This window comes from Symphodus melops (genome assembly GCF_947650265.1).
Source record: "Symphodus melops genome assembly, chromosome: 2".
NCBI lineage: Eukaryota > Metazoa > Chordata > Actinopteri > Labriformes > Labridae > Symphodus > Symphodus melops.
In genome coordinates, this window is record NC_136692.1 from 5,309,561 (window position 1) to 5,333,072 (window position 23,512).

Sequence of the window (23,512 nt, forward strand, 5' to 3'; positions counted from 1 at the left end):
ATTCCTTTTTTTTTTCTCTGCAAACGTTTTATTGAAGGGCAATGCAATATGCCTCCATTATATTGTTCTGTCAAAACTAAAAACGTGTCTAAGATAGTTTTATTTGAGATTAAAAAAAGTTCTCCATTTGGAGACGTAGGAGTTATGTTTCTCCACCAAAAAACGTATTTCAAAAACCTCCTGAATGAAGCCGGAACTTTGATCTGGTCATGACTTTCATCCCCCAATCTAGCAAACCAAGAACACCGGCGCACCGGGAACATGCGGGGGGCGTGACAGCCAGCTCGACCCGGTCACATTTGAGTTCCCATTGAGGTTGGCACACTTAGCCATGTTGTTGATGATCGATCTGGAGATCTAAGGTGAGCATCAGCTGTAGTGCACAGCGTGGTTAAGTTAACTGTGTGTTTGAGCTCCACATGATGGATTTCATATTTATGTGAAGCATATTAAGAACTGATCTTTGCAGACCCAGATGTGCAGGTCCACTTGGTAGCTTTGGGGGGCCATGACAGGTCAAACATTAAAAAAAAAAGATAATTCATGGTAAAGTTGATGCTATACTGCAGCCACAGGATGAGTTGTAATCCCATTTAAAAGATCGAAATACAAGATCAGTGATAAAAAGATCGTTAATATGGCGATCAAGTAGACCTACACATCATGGTAACAAACTCTGCTTCAGTGTCCAGGCCGAGATCACACATGGAGTCAAACAGGTTTCTTAAACACGGCTTTCCATCGCTGCTATGAGGCTAAAGATTAAATTGAGCTAATTCTGTCAGATTTACATACATGGATGCTATATGTGGTATGTGGATTATGTGCACAGATCCAAACAATGAATAAATAAATGAAGTTAATATAGAAACATATCTTTCTGTATTTTGTCTCACCTAAAAACATTTAACCTTCAGTGAAATCAAATCGTACGATATGACAGGATAAATGTAAGAAAAATACACTTTAAGGATGTTCTTATTCCTATAAACTACAGCTTTAACACTTTCATACTTGATGCGCTCGCGACCCTCAAACTCAAGAAAACCGCCAAAAAAAGTTGCACGTTCTCGAACGAAACTGCAACATTTGTGTTCCAGAACACATTTGAAGTCCATTCAGGTTTCGACTCTTTGTTACATTTCTCCTGGTAAGTTAAACATGGTGCACATTAATGATTCACCTGTACGTGTTGATGTGTCATAACAGCTATCAAAGAAAATGAAACTACAACCATAACGTGGCTTTAAAATATCAAAACAATGATTTATCATGGCTTCTGCGGGATTTTAAACTGGGGCCTAATGACAACTTTTCTTTAGGTCATGTTTTTAATTAATTAAAATTACCTTGTTGTCCACAATTCGTACACACATTTGTTAAACATAATGATACCCCAAGTTTATGTGTTCTAGTTATTTAGTATTTCACAAGTAGCCTAACCTTTAGGACCCGTCACAGGCTGCATTTCTTTTAGCTGTAAAAGTTGCAATTGAATAGTTTTTTCAAATTGGACAATTTTTAAATTGAAAAATATGCATTTGCCTTTCTTTACCAAATATCATACTAGTTAAGAGAGATGTCTTAAACTGAACATAATTTAATGTAGCAGTATTTACGCTTTATGATTCTGTATACCCTGGTAGTGCACCTGTTGAGGGTGCCATGACCCCCAGGTAAGAAACATGTGCCTAAATGCTGCTCTTGTTTATCTTTGATGTAGATTCTTTCTCAACATGAGCACAGGGCCAACGACACAAGCTGCCTTCATCCAGGGGAAACAAAGCACAGTGGATCATGACCCCTCCCACTCAGCACTCCTCTACCTTTTCCAAGAGGTTTCCAAACTAGGTTCCCCGGTCCACAACGGTTTCATGGACACACATTCAACTTCCACAAGGCTAAACAACACTACTAGACTAGGTAATGTCATTGCTAGAAGAGAAGAAGAGGATGCACGGTCGTTTAGCACCTCCAATAGTTCCTGCCAGCACAGTTTGACCTGCTTGTCACCTTTCAATCAGGTACAAAAAGTAAAAGAGGAAGGCCTTAGCAGCAGCAGGGTTAAGGTTTTGGATGAGCCACGACCTGAAAGCAACAGCCCCTGGAAAGTCCTGAGTCTGATCAACCTACAGTGTGAGAGGCTTCTGAATCCCCATGATGTGGTCGAGTCAGACCTAAGGTCTGTGTCATCTGTTGTAAAAGTGGGCGATTCTTTAGACAATGCATCAACTTCAATAGCTGACGAAACGGATCACAATACATGTCTCTTTGAGAGTCGTAGAATCCAAGCAGGTGTCAGTCCGGGGAAAGATGTGACAGGAGTGTGCAGCGGAGGAGCTGATAGATGTAAACCACAGGACTGTGTGAACGACTCCCAGATGAGCTGCTGTGCTCAGTCACAGACTGCTGAAAAAACAGACACTTTCAGGACAGAGCAGGTGGAGGGACATGCAACAGCGTCTTCTCAACCACGATGCAGAGACGCAAAGTGGGACAAGTTCAGTGTAAGACAATTGATGTGGAACCAGAAGTGTAAGGATTGTCTCTCTTCTGAACGGGACCCTGGAAATGTTTCTGTCTTGCTGCCTTTTAACTCAAAAGAAGAGACAAGTACAGCTCTGTCAAAGGCAACTCCTTCCCTGGATCACAATGCAAACTTTATTTTTACTCCACAACTCAAGACTGACACCGCGCTGAGCTCTTCATCACGACCAGCATCAGTTACTGCAGAACATTTTCACTCACTCTCAAACCAAAATGATAAAATTATAGCAACCGAACCAGAATGTCTTGATGGTCCTGTGGAGGAAAAATCCCCTCCAGTTGCACAATTTAACTCCTTAAACTATAATGGAGATATTAACCCTGCACATGCTGCTACATCTGAACTGGAATCAGGGCCAGTGCAAGAGAAGAACATTTCTCTTCCATCTACGCAGCAGTGGAGAACTAAGACTCCCAGAAAACAGCGTCATCCCAGCCGGAGTGCTGATCTCCAAGACCCAGACTTCCAGGGCGTGACGTTCAGGATGGACACGGAGCTAGACGACAATAAAAAACAGTGTCGGCTCCTCATTACTTCAAAGTACAGGTATTTGCTTTAGATTTTTAAAAGAAGGAGATTAACCTTTCAAGTTCAATAAAGCCAAATTCACAGCATGCTTTTGGTTTCTGCTTCTTTGTGTACCCACCACAGCAAGGAGCTCTGCAAGAGTGTAAGAAAACCCCGGCTGAGGACCCGGACAGCCTCGAAATCCCTGAAAACCAGCAGCTCAGACGAGGAGAACGACCCAACAACCAGTTCTCCCAGTGAGTAACATTCAGATCAATTCAATTCAAAAAACTTTACTTGTCCCCGGGGGGCAAGTCAAAGTTGGAGTTATTCATTGAAGTGAATTCAAACAGATACTCAGAGGTTACCTCATAAACTAAAACTCAACTTCATAAACTGCAAAACGCCCTGAGTAAAATCAACAACAACATAGGTTTCAGAGAGATATAAAAAGACGCTTGCCTACAACAGACACTATTTCCTGTCTTTCATTTCAGACAACAACAAGAATTAACGCATTCAGCAAAAACACAACCATTAAAGTTTTGGAAACTTCTTAGAAATCAAATACATTTCTGCAATAATCCTAGGGAGTCAAAAACATGCTCAAAAATAGTGTTGTGTGAAGCATATGCGTAAAATGCCTTTTGTCTCCACTAGAGGGCAGCACCATATCAACACATTGATTTTAGAATTTAGGGAAACTGTTGCATTTACACCCTGGGAGGATAACGGGTCTTTCAGACAGATGTTAAATGACAGCGTGTGATATTTGTTCTGTCAGCTGTACAGCAGAGATTTGACTCCTCGTGTATTTTTTGGATGAGCAAACATTCACAAAATGTGTATTGAGTCTGAAAGAAAGATGAGAATGTTTTTTTGTCTCTGAACATTTAGAGACCTGACAGCTCAAACTTTAACATGGGACGCTACCCCAGATATCCAGCCTTTTTCTGTTCATGATTTACTGATTCATTCAACACAAGAAACGTAGACACACAGCTCTGGAAAAAAATGTTTCTTTTATCAGCACCTCGACATGTTTTGGAAGCCGTTCTCTCGCAGCGTCTGTTTGAGTTCAACACAGGTCTGCCTCGATCTACTTTAAGAGATGAGGAGGAAGACGTCGATCAAACCAGGCTGCACCCAGCAGCCATGTGACAGATTGATGGAGAACATGCAAAGATGCAGGAAGTCTTCCTCTTATTCCATCTTATTTCTCAACTCTTCTGTCGTCATAAACTAAAGGATTCTGTTGTTTAAAAATATAAAGAAAGACTATAAAACAAAATACCTCAATCATCATATTTTATTTGGAAGTCGAGAGAAATGTTTTATACCGTGAAATGAAAATGTTCACAAACAATTAAAGAACCACATCTAAATATATGTTTGGTGTTGTCTCTAAAGCTTTCCAGAGCTTTATCTAAAAGTGTATATTTAAGAAATTATTGTATCTTTCTACTCTCATTTCTCTTGCTGTTCTTAAAGTTAGTGATTTATTGACATTTTATAAGGCTTTTAAATCAGGTAATGACACAAGAAATAAACATAAGTACATGACTATTGAAGGTCTCACTATTTTATTCATTTTATTACTGAAAAGTTGTTTACTCTTTTCCCCAAATCTTTTTTAGTTGCATCCCAGTTCCTTGTCTTTTAATACTGACATGTTTGTGTTGTACCAGAGAGTAAAGTGTGTGCCTCATGCTGCACCAGGAAGACCCCCATGTGGAGGGACGCAGAGGACGGGACCCCGCTCTGTAATGCTTGTGGAATAAGGTAGCTGACACCATCACTGCTGAATGTCGATTTAGATTTTAAAAACAAAAACATGAAGCTGCATAAAAGAGCTGATCACTAAACCTTTAACTTTTATCTCAGACATTCAAAACCAGACGTTTTCTGTGGAAATATATTTACAGTCTTTTGTTAAAACAAATCTCAGGTTAGAACGACAACGTGATGAGTTGTCATTTGTTGGTAGATATCATTAAATGTTACGTCTACCAAAGTTAAAATAAGTTATTAGTTAAAATTATGTATTTTATTTACATATATATACACACAGTATATTTACAGTATTTAGATCTTAGCCTGCAGAGATATCACCAATAATGATGCCACACTGAATTAATATCACCGTGATCTTAAATCTGAGATCCTAAATGTCATTTTTAAATATGCACCTGAATCTTCAAAACAAAAGGAGGAGAATCAAGACTTAATTTTCCTTTCTGGACGTCTACAGGTATAAGAAGTACAGAGTGCGCTGTGTCAACTGCTGGCATATCCCCAGGAAGGAGAGCAACTCGAACTCCTGCTGCCCCAAGTGTGGAAACTTTGTGAAGCTGACCTCAGCTCAGCGGAAACACGCTGCCTAGGGAACATGCAAGGAGCAGAGGTTTTTATGTCAGCTCTCCACACAAACACACAAACACACAGACACAAGACGACACTCACTGGGAGTCCTCTGCAACAACAAACATGAGCCTCAGTCACACGTGCACAACGTTCCCTTAAAACCTCCTGAAGTTTTTCAGGGTGAGCTGCTTGTGTAAATGCCAAACAGCCACATTTTAAAGAATTCTCTGGGCCAGCTCCTTTAGTAAGTTTTCCCGTGAAGTCAGGCGAGCTTATGTGAGAACGCAGCCCGAAATATTTAGACTAATTCTCCGCAAGTGAGTGAGAGGGTGTGGTGAGATATCTGCATAGCAACCGCAGACTGTATGCACAAGACCAGATAATCTGTGTGCATGTAATGACACTGCCTCATTAGGTTTCCCTTTGTATGCTCCATGTTAAGTAATGATATAAATTCAGGACTTTTCATTACAGCGTCATGTAGCCGACTCTGCAGCGTCATCCACTTCTTTTTATCTTAAGTTCTGCGTCCTGAGACACACCGCCCCAATCCCATCTGACAAGGACAGTCTCCTGCAGAGGTGCGTGTGTGAACAAACGATTTCTGAAATGATCTAGAAATGTTCATGACTAAATTTGTGAAAACAGCTGTGGAGCTGTAGCAGAAGCAGCTTTTCACATCTGCCTACAAGAAGTGTTCAAATCCTCTTTGGGCTGCAGACAGTGTTTCAGAGCAGCAGCTTTCCCTTTGGCACGTCGCTGCTCTCATACATCAGGGGAAAAACAAACATGTCAAAAAAGAACTCTTGAAAACACATAAAAATAGGGGTGGAGGATTTATACTTCCATCTTTACTGCACTGATCCTGTCAGTGCCACCTGGCCCGGCTGTGTGTAGCTCCGCTGGTGTGTGATACGTATTAGAAGCAGAGCTGAAAGTCCTTCCCGAAGGTATGGCATACTGGACAGATCCACAGCACTCTGGGGACAGTTTATTCATTATTCATCAGATATCTTCACTGTTGCTTGTTTATAATGCTCTGCAGTGCCAAATCATTTTCATCCAGGACCAAAAATCGACCCTGAGCATGGCGCTGCGTTCACTGCTGCGTGGAACAATTGATTTCTCTTGACCTCGACAGCGTGACTGTCTGCTGAATTCAGTAGATAAACATTAAGTTTCAAAAGTTTAACGAAGTTATTTATTGTTTATTTGTCTTTGTTGTTGTTTTTTTGTTGGTTGAAATGGTTCACTAATCTCTCAAGCATGGCTGTTTTTTCGTGAGAAGAAAATACATAATTTACGTGAGTTTTTCATGGGTTTGTATTAAATTCTGTATAAATCATCCAGTTTGGTTCCTAGTTGTTTTTTAATGTGCGTAAATAAGGCCTCCACTTCATATAGAGCCACGACTTTAAATGCAATTCCTATAAAATAATGTAATAGTTTCGGAGCCATAGACGAATCACATTAAACTGTTCAGAGAGGTAGAGGACACGAATGGTTCATTAATGAGACTTCCCACAGTTTCCTCAGCCCACCCTGCAGTACAGGCCCGTGCGCCAACTGGGTGGCCTCCCACGTATTGATACAGTGCAGCTATTATTTCAGAACGGATTACGTCTTCCTCTTATTTGAAACAGGCAGCGAGAGAGAGAGAGAGAGAGACTTACCTCTCTCGCCATTTTGCAAACCATCTGGCAATGAGGAGCGGCGAAGGAAATGAGCGCTGACTGAGCCAAGAACATTAAAGATAGAAACCAGCTCAATAAAGTGGAAGAGCTTACTTCAATTTTAAATCAGTCATTTTTCAATCTAGAAAAAAGCCTTCGCCTGTGTTGGTCATTTAAACATTTAAATAGTTCTGGGTTGAAAGAGTTACTTTACTTTAATACATTTTAGTGGCACTTGTTCCTTTGATTGATTGTTTTTTTATTTTTTAATGATTTGCTGCTTTATACTTATTTTCCACCACATCAAACGAGTAAAAATCTAACTTTTAACTCACTTCTTAGATCAAGATTTATTTACTCGACTAAGTTAACCTTCTCCTTTTTGATCCTGTTTTTAACACCTACAACTTGTAGTATTAGAAGTTTAAAGTGACTCCACATAAAAAAAAAAAAAAAAAGATCAGACTTATTAGATCTTATCGGTACATTTTGAATTGAGGACGAGGTAAATTTAAACACTTGTGTTGCTTTTTATACCAACATACAGAATCTGGATACTTTTTTTGAACAGTCATAAATAACGTCTTAGATGAAAAATGCTGAATAGACTCCAGATGTATTTCATGAAGAGAATGCAATAACGCATTTTGAATAGAAACATAAATCAAGTTCAAAACAAACAAAAGAAAACCCTGGGTTTGTAAACGATCTGTAGTAAAAGCATCTCCGTTTGCATACCATATTGATAAAAACATGCAAATAACAACAACAACAACAACAATCCTGAGCTAAATCATGGAACCATTTGAATATCTGCTATGAAACAATGGAGCCTTTCATTTGGAGCTCAGTTCTTCAGGTTTCTGTTTTGATGGAGACAGACTGTTCCAGGAGGAGGAGGAGGTGGAGAAAGTTTAGGCTGGAAGACTGAAGAGTCACGGATGCGTTCAGATGCGCAGGTCTTTTTTGTGAATGAAAGACGAGAAGGGAGTCTGCGCCTGTAGTGTCCCTGACGGGCGAGATTACCGCCTGCTGGGGGATCGGACCCTGAACTATGACCCTGGTACGAGAGCTCATGGACGTTGACGTTGAGGGACAGACGGACTTCGATGCGGAGAAAAAGAAGAACCGAGATTTCTCCGAGTTTAGGAAGAACAATGCAGACTTGGAGCAGCGCACTTCATCCAGTGTTTCTTCAGACCGGGAGGGTGGAGACGTTGCTGTCCGGTTACTGGACGGGCCCGGCAGCAGAACCGCCTCGGTGAAACCTCCGTACTCGTACATCGCTCTCATCACCATGGCCATCCTCCAGAGCCCGAAGAGGAGACTCACCCTGAGTGAGATCTGTGATTTTATCAGCCAGCGCTTTGCGTATTATCGGGAAAAGTTCCCCGCGTGGCAAAACTCCATCCGCCACAACTTGTCTTTGAATGACTGCTTTGTCAAAATGCCCCGCGAGCCTGGGAACCCTGGCAAAGGGAATTATTGGACTCTGGACCCCATGTCGGCGGATATGTTTGAAAACGGGAGTTTTCTCCGGCGGAGGAAGCGCTTCAAGAGGCAGCACTTTTATTTGGGAGCGTCAAAGGACTCCGCGGCGCAGGAGCGCAGCGTGATGCCTGCGTTTCCTTCAGCTCACATGATTCATTCTTGTCTCCAGGGTGCTGATTTTTACCAGGACCTGGGTATAAGTGGTCGTTTGAGCCTCCACACCGCGCCCAGCATCCCACCTGTGAGCAGCATAATCCCCGCGCTCTCCTCGCTCCTCTCCAAAGACTTCCCATCATGTGGGACATTTGAACAGATGCGGTCGGGACGCTGCGCCGCTGCGCCATCTTTAGCTCCAAACTCCTCGTTCATGCCTCCTGTGACACTGCGTGGATTAATGCCCAACTACCCCGTTTCTCATTTGTTCAGATTCCCTGTTGGGGTCATAAAAATGTCATCGTATTCAATGTAATAATTCTCGCCTGTCCTGTTTTCTCAGCTCAGCTGGAAAATAAACGTGAAGGCCTAAAAAATAATGAAATATTAAAATGAAAAAAATAAAATAAAAATAACGATGGCCTGAGCTCCAAACGGGCCTAAAAATTAATTTGTGTTTAAAGGATCCATTTCTTTTCTTCTTTTTTTGATAATCTATAATGTACATAGTCTACTGTAAGATTAAGTAAGTGTATGTTTGAAATAAAAATGAAAGGGATGGATTTTACAGAGTCTCTGTCAGTGTTATTAGAATTAATTAATAGGCATATACATGAACAGTATAAGTAGCCAAGATTATAGCTTAACATAACATTGTCATTTTATGTTTTAGTCTATTTTCCACACTGTTTTTGTTTCAACGAATATTAAGACGAGACTTCAGCGAACTGAGCCACTCATTCAAACCCTTGTGCGCACTACAATTACATATATTTAATGTTCTTAATATAAATTCTCAAAACTGATACATTTAATCAACAATAACCAAGTAGCCTATAGTTGTAAAAATTATGTAAAAATGTAATTTGTGTTAAGGCCTGAAACGATCAAAAAGTGTTATAGCGACGCGATAATAACTCTAAAGGTAGATCATAGATGCAAACATGCTGCTGATTTACTTAAAAAACAAAAATATATTTATAAAAATAAAAAAAATACTTATCTACATTATTTCACTTTTGTCATCGCTGACGTCAACAAGTAAATTCAGATTCAGGGCGTGCCTCATGTGTCCTCTGGTAATTGATTTGTGTGTGTGTGTGTGTGTGTGTGTGTGTGTGTGTGTGTGTGTGTGTGTGTGTGTGTGTGTGTGTGTGTGTGTGTGTGTGTGTGTGTGTGATTTCCTCTACATAATGTTTGACAGAGGATCCTGCATGCTTCATTAAAACAGGCCCACATCATGTTTGGGTTTTTTTCAGGCTTCATCAATGGTTTCACGTATTTCAAGTTCAAATATAAAGCTCGATGATGGCTTTAGTCAGATGTCAGGCTTCGGTTTAGAAAATGCATTAATTTAAAAAAAAAAAACATGACTCATAAGATGAGAGGTAAAATGCTGAAACATACCCAATTTACACCAATTTACCTTTTTCTGTGTGTTGCATTGAAGTTTATTTTCAACATTTTATAACTAACAGAGTTAAATCTTCACAAATGAAAAAAGCTGAGCATGTAGGATTTTTGCAATTTGAATCCACGATGAGTGAATGGATGAACGAAAAATCTATGCAGTTCATTTGTTTATGTTACTTTTTTGAATCTGTGTTTTTGAGAGTGTGAATGATAAGTGTGTAAGCACTTAAACAATAGAAATATAGACACTGGCATTAAGGTAAATTGCTGATTGGAAATTAGCACAAGTGCTACAACCTGGTACAATGCATCTCTCCTTTTTGAGGTTAATGTATATTGTACACTAAATAAATAAATGAAAATGAAATGAAAAAATGAAAAACAGTTCGATAGTGGAGTGTTGTCCTGTCCAACACACTTAAAACCCATTGGAGAGACTAAACTTTAGGTTAATATCCAATATGTATTAGTGCTTTATGTTTTTCAGTCTAATAGTTTCAATTTAAATTAAAAACTAGTGAGATTTTTAAACAATGTTAAAGATTAGGGTTTTTTTTTTTTTTTTTGAGTCAGACGTTTGTAAACACAAAATTTAAGAAAATGTCTCCAAATTTTTCGGGTGAACCTCATCTGTGAATTTTTTACCACAGATTTTTTTCACCTTGACTTCAGTCAGACTTCCTTTACTCCCTAATAAAATGTCGACATAAAGCTGGTGAGAGCTATAAGGGGGTTAGCAGGAAATATTCAAGAGCGAGCGAGTACGAGGGGCTGACAGCGGGTTAATAGGGGCAGGCGGTCCTGAAACGTTCTCAACATTTTTAAGGATGCATGTTTGAAAACAACTTTACAGTTAATTTGACATTGAAGGCTTGCTCAGAACAAAGGAAACTTATTTGAGGAGAACCCACATGTGGAGGAAATGTCTCCCAGGATGAATCTGCTGGTGTGATGCAGCTCATGGAGAGTTGTCTTCTGTCTGTAACAGCTGGATAAATAACAACCCCTCAGGGAACACATTGCACTTTAATGCAGTAACAAAATCCTTTTTTCACAAACAAATCTGAGGTCTTGATGTGGTGTGGTCCAGTAGGCAAGCTGGAGCCTGGAGTCATGCAGCAGTGTGACCTTTGTAACAGAAAATGATGCTCGAGTGTGTACATAGAAAAACATCTAAGTTTAAGACTTGCATGAGCTCATCGTTTATATGAGCTTGGAGAAGTAGTACAATGGCATGGAGATTAATCAGAAGTGCTGCTTGTCAGCAGACAAGGCAGGGAACTGCTTGGGGCCCTATAGGCCAGTAGGGGGCCCCTGAGGGCTGGCAAATTAAAAAACCACAGTAATGGCTCAAAATGTTAAAAGTTCGTTCTGAGGAGGCCCCATCTGACTGTCCTCCCTCTCATTGTGCTGCAAAGACTCACATGCTTTGAATGTTCTTAATAATTTTATTATAACCATATCAACTCTATCTAATGTTAATATTTTCAAACTAATACTCACGTTAATTTTGAAAATTAAAAAACTAAATTCACATTTTGCAATTTTTATGTGTAGGTGTCAGATTATTAATGACATAATGCTGGTTTGAGGGGCCCCATTTTTGCCATCGGCCCCATCAGACCCTATAACTCACTGAGATCAATTTCCAATCGTTGAAGACAAAACAAGTGATGGTTAAAAAAGGCCCAAGTAAATGTCGTTACATGATCTAAATGAGGTCAGCACATTTTAATGACCTCATTTAGACTCATGAAGAGCGTTCATTTACCTTTGAGTCTATTTGTTCTTCTTTTACTGGTATAATCAAGCTCTCATTGAAAAAGGCAAACAAAGCGAGTGCAGCATTTGGAAACAAAAATTCCTTGAGGCAGAGAACAATTGTCCGACATATGGAGAAGGTAATATTCCAGTTTATTTCCACCATAAAGTTTATATCCAAACAACCACCATAAGCAATTCTTCATAAGTCCCCAGCTCTCTTTCAGGACGTGAGGATGTGTGTTTGATGAAAAAGAGTTTGAATTTAATCAGAGTTAATAAGAAAAATACAGCAAAGGCAGAAATTGAGAGAACTGCAGAAATATGCCAATATTGTCCGGATAGTGGTGCTATGAGCTAAATTCTTTATACAGAATGCTAACATCGTGACTCTAATCTAGAGAGGACTGTTGTTATGAATTTACTTAATACAAGTCTAAATTGCTTAAAGATTGATTCATAATCCTGTACACGTTGTGCCTACATTTTATTTGTCCAATTGTTTTTTTCATTCTTGAAAATCAAACTATGACATCAGCAGAGCCCGTCCTTAAACTCAGATAGTTTTTTCATTCTTTGGCTTCTTTCAGCCTCTAACTGCATGATGTATATCTGTCTGCTGACAACACCAATCAAAGACAGAACTCAGGGATACAAATGACTCATGGGAAGGACTCTATATAATGAACGTCAATCATATTGGAGTTGATGTGGAGGCTGTTGATTCAACAAAGACACCAAATGATCTTCAAACAGGTCACATGTTGTTTTGTTATTTTGTCTCGTTTGCCACTGTGCATAATGTTACTAAGATGTGGGAGATGTCTGCTTAATACCAATATTTCATTATAGTATATTGTGGCCCTTCTACAGTCAGATGTCTGGCCACATGACAGTGTAGTGTGGAGTAGGTTCAGTAAGAGTGTTGATGTTACCCTACGTTGTCAGAATGGCTTCAGATTCATTCATGCTTCACCTGCAGTGCATCGTTCATCAGATGTTTGGACGCAGTGAAAATGAAAGCTCTGCTCTCACTCCACTGGTCCTCTCTGAGAGCACAACGTTGAGATTTGGTTGATTACAGAGTCAGATTCAGGATAACTTGTTTATTTGAGGGTACAAGGAGGACAAAGCACATTACTTCAACACATTTTAGTGTCTGTACAAAAATCTTAAACGCATCGCTCTATTTTCTGTGGTCATAAATAGAAGGTTCGACACAGTTGAGAGATTTTATTAGACAGGTCAAGGGTTTAGTGGGCTGGATTTCTCAGAGGTTTAGAGAGTTGCTGGTTCATCTTTTTTTTTGTTCATTGGACGATTAAACCACAGCCCATCTAACTTTTGTAACTTTGAGGATTTGAAAGTGACCATTCAGCATATTTACAGGTGACCTTAAGTTGACCATTAAGGACTTAAAAAAAATTATTGTACTGAGTAGACACAGCATCGTTTGAATAACACATCAGAAATGTAAATCATATCATCAAAACTTTAATGCATCTTGGTCAGACGAGCAGATAATCTTCGACTTGAGGGTTTACACAAAAAAAAGATTTACTGGCAGAACAGATTCAAGTTTAACTAACAAAATACCCTTGTAAAATAAGTATAACATGCATTCAGATTAAAGCAGTCAATCAGTTCATTTTAATCAATCTTTTTTGTGCAGCGGCAATTTAGCAGGCAAAGACTTTAATCATTGTTATGAGCAGTGAGATGGATGGATGGATCGATAGATAGATAGATAGATAGATAGATAGATAGATAGATAGATAGATAGATAGATAGATAGATAGATAGATAGATAGATAGATAGATAGATAGATAGATAGATAGAAGGTGCTGCTCCATCTTCTTGGAATAGATTGAAAGATACTTTAAATCTTCGGGAGCTGGTTTCCTTGGATGTTTTTAAGGTTTTAATAATAATCTGTCACTCTCCAATGCCCTGCTCGACTTCCTGGTAGCTGAAAAGCTTGCAGGCTATCTGTTCAATCTCACTCTTCTCCCCTCGCTCCATCAGACAAGCAAACCAGCCGTCATCAATGTAAGCCAGGTCTGAGTAAGCACTGGGTCCCTTGTTAATGATCCAGGGTTTACTCCATGCTTTGGGATCCTGTGGAGATTTATTCAAATACACCGCTAAATCAGAGCGTTTGGACTTACTGCTCGGGTGGCTGAAGAGAAGCCACTTGTTTGCACTCTGACCCTGGCTGTCCCCACTTTGAGCAGGAAAGGACACCACGCTCCCCTGACAGCCTCCACCTGTCTCCACAAGCTTGTCAGTAGACAGAGGGGTGACAAAACCCGCCCCATTATTCTTATCAAGAGCTTCCACTCGGTTGCCTCCCTTACTGCGGGCATTGCAGTAAATGAACTTGAGGCCTGTGTCATCAGACACCTCTGCCATCTCACACTCAAGTGATACCTTTTCAATCCTGCTGCTAAATTGCCAGTTCTCACCGTGATCATCACTGTACAGGGCGAGCCCATGTGGATTGACTTTACAACATTTGCAACAGCATAGACAGCATAGACAGCATGAGCTACATTCAGAAACATATGCATAAAGTGGGACAATCAATGTATCGCTCTCTGTTTGAAGACCGTGACCTGGACCAACCGCAAATGTGGCCCAGTTCTTGATGTCGTCCAGTTTGTCCGTCAGATCAGTCACTCCACTCCAACTTTGTCCAAGATTCTTGCTTGTGATGTAGCAGAGACGAGCTTTGTTAGTGTAATGTCGTATCTGCCATTGTTCTGAGACGGTGCCTTCAACACAGATGAAGAAGAGGAAAAGTATTTTGCTTGTTTTGTCATAGAGCGGGCAGGGGTTCATGGGACGGTGTCCTTTAATATGGGCCTCCTTCACTGGTTTCAGCTCTGACCACTAGACAAGAGATGAGTGAATTAAACAATACAAATAGACATGAACACGATTTGTTGCCAGAAAACAAACACCTTAGATTGATACCTCAGTTGCTTTCGGCTTGGCGGTGCCCTCCATCTTCACTTTCCCCATTGCCATGACGAGATTTACGGTGCTGCTGTCGTCTAAAGTCCTCCTCTGCTCTGCAAAGACTAGAAGAGTTTTACTTTCTCTCTCGTAGAAAAGAGCTGGGATCCTGTAAACCCAAGACTCTTTTTCAAAGACGGTTTGCTCCTGAGGTGGTAAGTCCCTTAAAGCACCACCTTCCATGGTTGGTGTAAATGATGAATGAAAAAGAAAGAAGGAGCTGCAGAGTGTATCTCAACAATGACCACAGATTATTCTCTGGGGTTTTTATAAGACTGAGTTTGTGAAGGAGGGAGGGGATTTTATTACAGTCTGAACGTCACAGGTTCTGTAGAAGTGGCTGACTGAAACTCAAAAAAGGGCGTTGAGCTTACATTTCCCTTTTTGTGGATACTAAAGAAATCTGGGTCAGTTCCAATATCGTTATTATAGATTTACTTGGTAAGAAATTAACCATTAACTATATGAAAGCATTAATCATTTATCATTTTTCTTTTCCACCATTATCCAACTTCTACACTGAAACAGCACTTTTCCTGACCATAGAACCCATAATCCTGTTATTTTACAGATTTAAGTAACACTTTCACTTAGAGAAAAAAACAACAACTAATGACTTTTTTTTTCACAATTTATTCAAAGTCACTTTTGTATGATTGTTGAAAACAAGGTGTGGGCTTTCCTTCTGCTGTTCTGTAAGTATACTTTCCATTATACAGAAAAGTTGTGTGAACAAACACGTTCTAACACAGAGGCAATGTCAAACACAAGAACAAATCATAAAAGTAGATCATGCACGAACATGTTGGATTTATGTTTTCCAGAAAGATATAACATCTTATCATCTGATTTGTGTCTTTCATAAAGATTTCTTACGATACAAACTGTGTGCAGCATCATTTTAATTTCAGATTTTAAATGTCTAAACTGTTTCAAATCAATTACAGTTGTTAAATTTAATTACACACTTGTGACATTATGTTTTTGCCATTAAGAAATGTGTCATGGTGCTCCATGAAAAAGCAATAATCTGTCACTCTCCAATGCCCTGCTCGACTTCCTGGTAGCTGAAAAGCTTGCAGGCTATCTGTTCAATCTCGCTCTTCTCCCCTCGCTCCATCAGACAAGCAAACCAGCCGTCATCAATGTAAGCCAGGTCTGAATAAGCACTGGGTCCCTTGTTAATGATCCAGGGTTTACTCCATGCTTTGGGATCCTGTGGAGATTTATTCAAATACACCGCTAAATCAGTGCGTGTGGACGTACTGCTCGGGTGGCTGAAGAGAAGCCACTTGTTTGCACTCTGACCCTGGCTGTCCCCACTTTGAGCAGGAAAGGACACCACGCTCCCCTGACAGCCTCCACCTGTCTCCACAAGCTTCATCCCATTGCTTGGCTTAAAAGTCAACCCCCCATCACGACTGACAGCTTCCTCTCGATGTCTGCACTTACTCCGTGCATTACAGTAGATGATGCTGTTTCCTTCTTCATCCAAATACTCCGCCATTTCACATTCAAGCGACTCATTCTGCAGCATTTCACTAAACTTCCAGTTCTTACCGTGATCATCGCTGTACAGGGCGAGCCCCTTTGGAGGGCGCCATGGGATACAGTACGCATAAAGTGGGACTATCAATTTACCACTCTGTGTTTGAATACCATGACCTGGACCAACAGCAAATGCAGCCCAGCCTCTAATTTTGTCCGTCAGATCAGTCACTCCACTCCAACTTTGTCCAGCGTCTTTGGTTGTTATGTAGCAGAGTCGAGTTTTGTTGCAGTTGAATGCTTTCTGCGTCCACTCTGAGAAGATGCCTTCAACACAGATGAAGAAGAGGAAAAGTGTTTTGCTGGTTTTGTCGTACAGAGGACAGGGGTTCATGGGACGGTGTCCTTTAATATGGGCCTCCTTCACCAGTTGGAGCTCTGACCACTAAAACAGATATCAGTCAAAATCGAATACAACATAAGCAAGCAGCAAGAATAAGACTGTGATATCTCTGCAGGTCATCTACTGATAAAGCTTTAGCTGACATGTATATTTAATTACCTTAACTGTCACTCCATGGGTTGTTTCATCCTTGATCACTGTTCCTGTTTTCATGACCAGAGCTACCCCGCTGGTATCTTTTAAACTTGTCCGCTTCTCTGCAAAGGCCATCAGGATATTTTTGTCCTTGTCGTAGAAAAGAGCAGGGATCCTGTACACAAAGTCCCCAGATATAAAGACAGTGGTCTCATCCCCTACTGCTTCGTAATGACTTGAAGGTTTGTTGCCCATGTCTGCACATTCATTGACGGCAATGCCAAAGAAACTGTGCAGCTTTCTACTCCTCGATCATCTGACAGTGTCAACTGGGAATCTCATTCAAAGACGGTTTGCTCCTGAGGTGGTAAGTCCCTTAAAGCACCACCTTCCATGGTTGGTGCAAATGATGAATGAAAAAGAAAGAAGGAGCTGCAGAGTGTATCTCAACAATGATCACAGATTGTTGTCTGGGGTTTTTATAAGACTGAGTTTGTGAAGGAGGGAGGGGATGTTATTACAGTCTGTAGAAGTGGCTGACTGATAAAGGTATGAAGGGCATTGATCTTAATTTCCTTCTCTTTGTTTGTGAGGTTAATAAATGTCCACTTCAAAGCTGGATCACAATCATAAAAAGTTTTATTTTCATCTCTGGGTCACTTCCAATATCAATGGACTCAAGGACTGTTTGAAAGCATTAATCATTTATCACATCGAGTTTATTTTCCACCATTATGTGACTTCTCCACTGGAATACCCACTTTTCCTGACCATAGAACCCATAATCCTGTTATTTTACATATTTAAGCAACACTTCCTTTTTGACAAAAAACAACAACTAAATGTCTTTTTTTTCACAATTTATTCAAAGTCACTTTTGTATGATTGTTGAAAACAAGGTGTGGGTTTTCCTTCTGCTGTTCTGTAAGTATACTTTCCATTATACAAAAAGTTATGTGAACAAACACGTTCTAACACAGAGGCAATGTCAAACACAAGAACAAATCAGAAAAGTAGATCATGCACGAACATGTTGGATTTATGTTTTTCAGAAAGATATAACATCTTATCATCTGATTTGTTTCTTTCATAAAGATTTCTTACGATACAAACTGTGTGCAGCATCATTTTAATTTCAGTTTTTAAATGTCTAAACTGTTTCAAATCAATTACAGTTGTTAAATTTAATTACACACTTGTGACATCATTTTTTTTGCCATAAAGAAATGTGTCATGGTGCTCCATGAAAAAGCAATAATCTGTCACTCTCCAATGCCCTGCTCGACTTCCTGGTAGCTGAAAAGCTTGCAGGCTATCTTCTCCCCTCGCTCCATCAGACAAGCAAACCAGCCGTCATCAATGTAAGCCAGGTCTGAGTAAGCACTGGGTCCCTTGTTAATGATCCAGGGTTTACTCCATGCTTTGGGATCCTGTGGAGATTTATTCAAATACACCGCTAAATCAGAGCGTTTGGACTTACTGCTCGGGTGGCTGAAGAGAAGCCACTTGTTTGCACTCTGACCCTGGCTGTCCCCACTTTGAGCAGGAAAGGACACCACGCTCCCCTGACAGCCTCCATCTGTCTCCACAAGCTTGTCAGTAGGCAGAGGGGTGACAAAACCCGCCCCATTATTCTTATCAAGAGCTTCCACTCGGTTGCCTCCCTTACTGCGGGCATTGCAGTAAATGAACTTGAGGCCTGTGTCATCAGACACCTCTGCCATCTCACACTCAAGTGATACCTTTTCAATCCTGCTGCTAAATTGCCAGTTCTCACCGTGATCATCACTGTACAGGGCGAGCCCATGTGGATTGACTTTACAACATTTGCAACAGCATAGACAGCATAGACAGCATGAGCTACATTCAGAAACATATGCATAAAGTGGGACAATCAATGTATCGCTCTCTGTTTGAAGACCGTGACCTGGACCAACCGCAAATGTGGCCCAGTTCTTGATGTCGTCCAGTTTGTCCGTCAGATCAGTCACTCCACTCCAACTTTGTCCAAGATTCTTGCTTGTGATGTAGCAGAGACGAGCTTTGTTAGTGTAATGTCGTATCTGCCATTGTTCTGAGACGGTGCCTTCAACACAGATGAAGAAGAGGAAAAGTGTTTTGCTGGTTTTGTCATAGAGCGGGCAGGGGTTCATGGGACGGTGTCCTTTAATATGGGCCTCCTTCACTGGTTTCAGCTCTGACCACTAGACAAGAGATGAGTGAATTAAACAATACAAATAGACATGAACACGATTTGTTGCCAGAAAACAAACACCTTAGATTGATACCTCAGTTGCTTTCGGCTTGGCGGTGCCCTCCATCTTCACTTTCCCCGTTGCCATGACGAGATTTACGGTGCTGCTGTCGTCTAAAGTCCTCCTCTGCTCTGCAAAGACTAGAAGAGTTTTACTTTCTCTCTCGTAGAAAAGAGCTGGGATCCTGTAAACCCAAGACTCTTTTTCAAAGACGGTTTGCTCCTGAGGTGGTAAGTCCCTTAAAGCACCACCTTCCATGGTTGGTGTAAATGATGAATGAAAAAGAAAGAAGGAGCTGCAGAGTGTATCTCAACAATGACCACAGATTATTCTCTGGGGTTTTTATAAGACTGAGTTTGTGAAGGAGGGAGGGGATTTTATTACAATCTGAACGTCACAGGTTCTGTAGAAGTGGCTGACTGAAACTCAAAAAAGGGCGTTGAGCTTACATTTCGCTTTTTGTGGATACTAAAGAAATCTGGGTCAGTTCCAATATCGTTATTATAGATTTACTTGGTAAGAAATTAACCATTAACTATATGAAAGCATTAATCATTTATCATTTTTCTTTTCCACCATTATCCAACTTCTACACTGAAACAGCACTTTTCCTGACCATAGAACCCATAATCCTGTTATTTTACAGATTTAAGTAACACTTTCACTTAGAGAAAAAAACAACAACTAATGACTTTTTTTTTCACAATTTATTCAAAGTCACTTTTGTATGATTGTTGAAAACAAGGTGTGGGTTTTCCTTCTGCTGTTCTGTAAGTATACTTTCCATTATACAGAAAAGTTGTGTGAACAAACACGTTCTAACACAGAGGCAATGTCAAACACAAGAACAAATCATAAAAGTAGATCATGCACGAACATGTTGGATTTATGTTTTCCAGAAAGATATAACATCTTATCATCTGATTTGTGTCTTTCATAAAGATTTCTTACGATACAAACTGTGTGCAGCATCATTTTAATTTCAGATTTTAAATGTCTAAACTGTTTCAAATCAATTACAGTTGTTAAATTTAATTACACACTTGTGACATTATGTTTTTGCCATTAAGAAATGTGTCATGGTGCTCCATGAAAAAGCAATAATCTGTCACTCTCCAATGCCCTGCTCGACTTCCTGGTAGCTGAAAAGCTTGCAGGCTATCTGTTCAATCTCGCTCTTCTCCCCTCGCTCCATCAGACAAGCAAACCAGCCGTCATCAATGTAAGCCAGGTCTGAATAAGCACTGGGTCCCTTGTTAATGATCCAGGGTTTACTCCATGCTTTGGGATCCTGTGGAGATTTATTCAAATACACCGCTAAATCAGTGCGTGTGGACTTACTGCTCGGGTGGCTGAAGAGAAGCCACTTGTTTGCACTCTGACCCTGGCTGTCCCCACTTTGAGCAGGAAAGGACACCACGCTCCCCTGACAGCCTCCACCTGTCTCCACAAGCTTCATCCCATTGCTTGGCTTAAAAGTCAACCCCCCATCACGACTGACAGCTTCCTCTCGATGTCTGCACTTACTCCGTGCATTACAGTAGATGATGCTGTTTCCTTCTTCATCCAAATACTCCGCCATTTCACATTCAAGCGACTCATTCTGCAGCATTTCACTAAACTTCCAGTTCTTACCGTGATCATCGCTGTACAGGGCGAGCCCCTTTGGAGGGCGCCATGGGATACAGTACGCATAAAGTGGGACTATCAATTTACCACTCTGTGTTTGAATACCATGACCTGGACCAACAGCAAATGCAGCCCAGCCTCTAATTTTGTCCGTCAGATCAGTCACTCCACTCCAACTTTGTCCAGCGTCTTTGGTTGTTATGTAGCAGAGTCGAGTTTTGTTGCAGTTGAATGCTTTCTGCGTCCACTCTGAGAAGATGCCTTCAACACAGATGAAGAAGAGGAAAAGTGTTTTGCTGGTTTTGTCGTACAGAGGACAGGGGTTCATGGGACGGTGTCCTTTAATATGGGCCTCCTTCACCAGTTGGAGCTCTGACCACTAAAACAGATATCAGTCAAAATCGAATACAACATAAGCAAGCAGCAAGAATAAGACTGTGATATCTCTGCAGGTCATCTACTGATAAAGCTTTAGCTGACATGTATATTTAATTACCTTAACTGTCACTCCATGGGTTGGTTCGTCCTTGATCACTGTTCCTGTTTTCATGACCAGAGCTACTGCGCTGGTATCACAAAAACTTGTCCGCTTCTCTGCAAAGGCCATCAGGATATTTTTGTCCTTGTCGTAGAAAAGAGCAGGGATCCTGTACTTATCGTCCCCAGATGTAAAGACAGTGGTCTCATCCCCTACTGGTTCGTAATGACTTGAAGGTTTGTTGCCCATGTCTGCACATTCAGTGACGGCAATGCCAAAGAAACTGTGCAGCTTTCTACTCCTCGATCATCTGACAGTGTCAACTGGAAATCTCATTCAAAGACGGTTTGCTCCTGAGGTGGTAAATCCCTTAAAGCACCACCTTCCATGGTTGGTGTAAATGATGAATGAAAAAGAAAGAAGGAGCTGCAGAGTGTATCTCAACAATGATCACAGATTGTTGTCTGGGGTTTTTATAAGACTGAGTTTGTGAAGGAGGGAGGGGATTTTATTACAATCTGAACATCACAGGTTCTGTAGAAGTGGCTGACTGATAAAGGTATGAAGGGCATTGATCTTACATTTCCTTCTCTGTGTTTGTGAGGTTAATAAATGTCCACTTCAAAGCTGGATCACAATCATAAAAAGTTTTATTTTCAACTCTGGGTCACTTCCAATATCCATATTACTGTAGATGTACCTTTGTACGATACAAACTGTGTGCAGCATCATTTTAATTTCAGATTTTAAATGTCTAAACTGTTTCAAATCAATTACAGTTGTTAAATTTAGTTACACACTTGTGACATTATGTTTTTGCCATTAAGAAATGTGTCATGGTGCTCCATGAAAAAGCAATAATCTGTCACTCTCCAATGCCCTGCTCGACTTCCTGGTAGCTGAAAAGCTTGCAGGCTATCTGTTCAATCTCGCTCTTCTCCCCTCGCTCCATCAGACAAGCAAACCAGCCGTCATCAATGTAAGCCAGGTCTGAGTAAGCACTGGGTCCCTTGTTAATGATCCAGGGTTTACTCCATGCTTTGGGATCCTGTGGAGATTTATTCAAATACACCGCTAAATCAGTGCGTGTGGACGTACTGCTCGGGTGGCTGAAGAGAAGCCACTTGTTTGCACTCTGACCCTGGCTGTCCCCACTTTGAGCAGGAAAGGACACCACGCTCCCCTGACAGCCTCCACCTGTCTCCACAAGCTTCATCCCATTGCTTGGTTTAAAAGTCAACCCCCCATCACGACTGACAGCTTCCTCTCGATGTCTGCACTTACTCCGTGCATTACAGTAGATGATGCTGTTTCCTTCTTCATCCAAATACTCCGCCATTTCACATTCAAGCGACTCATTCTGCAGCATTTCACTAAACTTCCAGTTCTTACCGTGATCATCGCTGTACAGGGCGAGCCCCTTTGGAGGGCGCCATGGGATACAGTACGCATAAAGTGGGACTATCAATTTACCACTCTGTGTTTGAATACCATGACCTGGACCAACAGCAAATGTAGCCCAGCCTCTAATTTTGTCCGTCAGATCAGTCACTCCACTCCAACTTTGTCCAGCGTCTTTGGTTGTTATGTAGCAGAGTCGAGTTTTGTTGCAGTTGAATGCTTTCTGCGTCCACTCTGAGAAGATGCCTTCAACACAGATGAAGAAGAGGAAAAGTGTTTTGCTGGTTTTGTCGTACAGAGGACAGGGGTTCATGGGACGGTGTCCTTTAATATGGGCCTCCTTCACCAGTTGGAGCTCTGACCACTAAAACAGATATCAGTCAAAATCGAATACAACATAAGCAAGCAGCAAGAATAAGACTGTGATATCTCTGCAGGTCATCTACTGATAAAGCTTTAGCTGACATGTATATTTAATTACCTTAACTGTCACTCCATGGGTTGGTTCGTCCTTGATCACTGTTCCTGTTTTCATGACCAGAGCTACTGCGCTGGTATCTTTTAAACTTGTCCGCTTCTCTGCAAAGGCCATCAGGATATTTTTGTCCTTGTCGTAGAAAAGAGCAGGGATCCTGTACACAAAGTCCCCAGATATAAAGACAGTGGTCTCATCCCCTACTGCTTCGTAATGACTTGAAGGTTTGTTGCCCATGTCTGCACATTCATTGACGGCAATGCCAAAGAAACTGTGCAGCTTTCCACTCCTCGATCATCTGACAGTGTCAACTGGGAAT

At 40.9% G+C, this 23,512-nt stretch overlaps 6 protein-coding genes across 7 annotated transcripts; 2 read left to right on the top strand and 4 right to left on the bottom strand.

The window, feature by feature from the left end:
• The first annotated feature begins 226 nt into the window (after positions 1-226).
• On the top strand, positions 227-6,384 carry zglp1 (zinc finger GATA like protein 1). 2 transcript variants are annotated; one of them, XM_079334549.1, is made up of 6 exons: positions 227-362; positions 1,724-1,923; positions 2,025-3,094; positions 3,200-3,312; positions 4,744-4,837; positions 5,307-6,384. In XM_079334549.1, the coding sequence occupies exons 3-6, from the start codon at positions 2,382-2,384 to the stop codon at positions 5,437-5,439; spliced, it is 1,053 nt and encodes a 350-aa protein (XP_079190675.1). In that variant the 5' UTR covers positions 227-362; positions 1,724-1,923; positions 2,025-2,381; the 3' UTR covers positions 5,440-6,384. The 2 variants fall into 2 exon arrangements, with proteins under 2 accessions (XP_079190675.1, XP_079190674.1); XM_079334548.1 differs by having other exon boundaries at positions 1,724-3,094.
• A 1,633-nt stretch (positions 6,385-8,017) lies between these two features.
• LOC306817641 (forkhead box protein D3-A-like) lies at positions 8,018-9,103 on the top strand. Its single transcript, XM_079334694.1, has one exon. It carries the CDS (start codon positions 8,147-8,149, stop codon positions 9,050-9,052), a length of 906 nt encoding a protein of 301 aa, XP_079190820.1. The 5' UTR covers positions 8,018-8,146; the 3' UTR covers positions 9,053-9,103.
• Positions 9,104-13,388: 4,285 nt separating this feature from the next.
• LOC306819941 (uncharacterized protein) lies at positions 13,389-17,301 on the bottom strand. Its single transcript, XM_079337567.1, has 4 exons — positions 16,980-17,301; positions 15,977-16,862; positions 14,888-15,162; positions 13,389-14,803 (listed from the first exon to the last, which is right to left on the bottom strand). The coding sequence occupies exons 1-4, from the start codon at positions 17,208-17,210 to the stop codon at positions 13,847-13,849; spliced, it is 2,349 nt and encodes a 782-aa protein (XP_079193693.1). The 5' UTR covers positions 17,211-17,301; the 3' UTR covers positions 13,389-13,846.
• Positions 17,302-18,217: 916 nt separating this feature from the next.
• Positions 18,218-19,513, bottom strand: LOC306819943 (sialidase-3-like; the record flags this gene model as incomplete). The annotated part of the gene is made up of 2 exons (XM_079337569.1): positions 19,244-19,513; positions 18,218-19,159 (listed from the first exon to the last, which is right to left on the bottom strand). The coding sequence occupies exons 1-2, from the start codon at positions 19,466-19,468 to the stop codon at positions 18,218-18,220; spliced, it is 1,167 nt and encodes a 388-aa protein (XP_079193695.1). The 5' UTR covers positions 19,469-19,513.
• A 389-nt stretch (positions 19,514-19,902) lies between these two features.
• LOC306817626 (sialidase-3-like) lies at positions 19,903-21,750 on the bottom strand. The gene is made up of 2 exons (XM_079334669.1): positions 21,336-21,750; positions 19,903-21,218 (listed from the first exon to the last, which is right to left on the bottom strand). The coding sequence occupies exons 1-2, from the start codon at positions 21,564-21,566 to the stop codon at positions 20,319-20,321; spliced, it is 1,131 nt and encodes a 376-aa protein (XP_079190795.1). The 5' UTR covers positions 21,567-21,750; the 3' UTR covers positions 19,903-20,318.
• Positions 21,751-22,028: 278 nt separating this feature from the next.
• LOC306819944 (sialidase-3-like) lies at positions 22,029-23,430 on the bottom strand (the record flags this gene model as incomplete). The annotated part of the gene is made up of 2 exons (XM_079337570.1): positions 22,029-23,082; positions 23,200-23,430. The coding sequence occupies 2 exons, from the start codon at positions 23,428-23,430 to the stop codon at positions 22,183-22,185; spliced, it is 1,131 nt and encodes a 376-aa protein (XP_079193696.1). The 3' UTR covers positions 22,029-22,182.
• Between the last annotated feature and the right edge of the window lie 82 nt (positions 23,431-23,512).

What these genes read in the sequence shown, in the direction of transcription:
- zglp1 (XM_079334548.1), top strand. Translation starts at nt 1,737, where the DNA reads ATGAGCACAGGGCCAACGACACAAGCTGCCTTCATCCAGGGGAAACAA. An exon ending in CTCATTACTTCAAAGTACAG is followed by an intron (nt 3,095 to 3,199) that starts GTATTTGCTTTA and finishes TACCCACCACAG; the next exon opens with CAAGGAGCTCTGCAAGAGTG. An exon ending in CCCAACAACCAGTTCTCCCA is followed by an intron (nt 3,313 to 4,743) that starts GTGAGTAACATT and finishes GTGTTGTACCAG; the next exon opens with AGAGTAAAGTGTGTGCCTCA.
- LOC306817641 (XM_079334694.1), top strand. Translation starts at nt 8,147, where the DNA reads ATGACCCTGGTACGAGAGCTCATGGACGTTGACGTTGAGGGACAGACG.
- LOC306819941 (XM_079337567.1), bottom strand. Translation starts at nt 17,210, where the DNA reads ATGGGCAACAAACCTTCAAGTCATTACGAAGCAGTAGGGGATGAGACC. An exon ending in CCCATGGAGTGACAGTTAAG is followed by an intron (nt 16,863 to 16,979) that starts GTAATTAAATAT and finishes TATCTGTTTTAG; the next exon opens with TGGTCAGAGCTCCAACTGGT. An exon ending in CTACCAGGAAGTCGAGCAGG is followed by an intron (nt 15,163 to 15,976) that starts GCATTGGAGAGT and finishes GTCATTGTTGAG; the next exon opens with ATACACTCTGCAGCTCCTTC.
- LOC306817626 (XM_079334669.1), bottom strand. Translation starts at nt 21,566, where the DNA reads ATGGGCAACAAACCTTCAAGTCATTACGAACCAGTAGGGGATGAGACC. An exon ending in CCCATGGAGTGACAGTTAAG is followed by an intron (nt 21,219 to 21,335) that starts GTAATTAAATAT and finishes TATCTGTTTTAG; the next exon opens with TGGTCAGAGCTCCAACTGGT.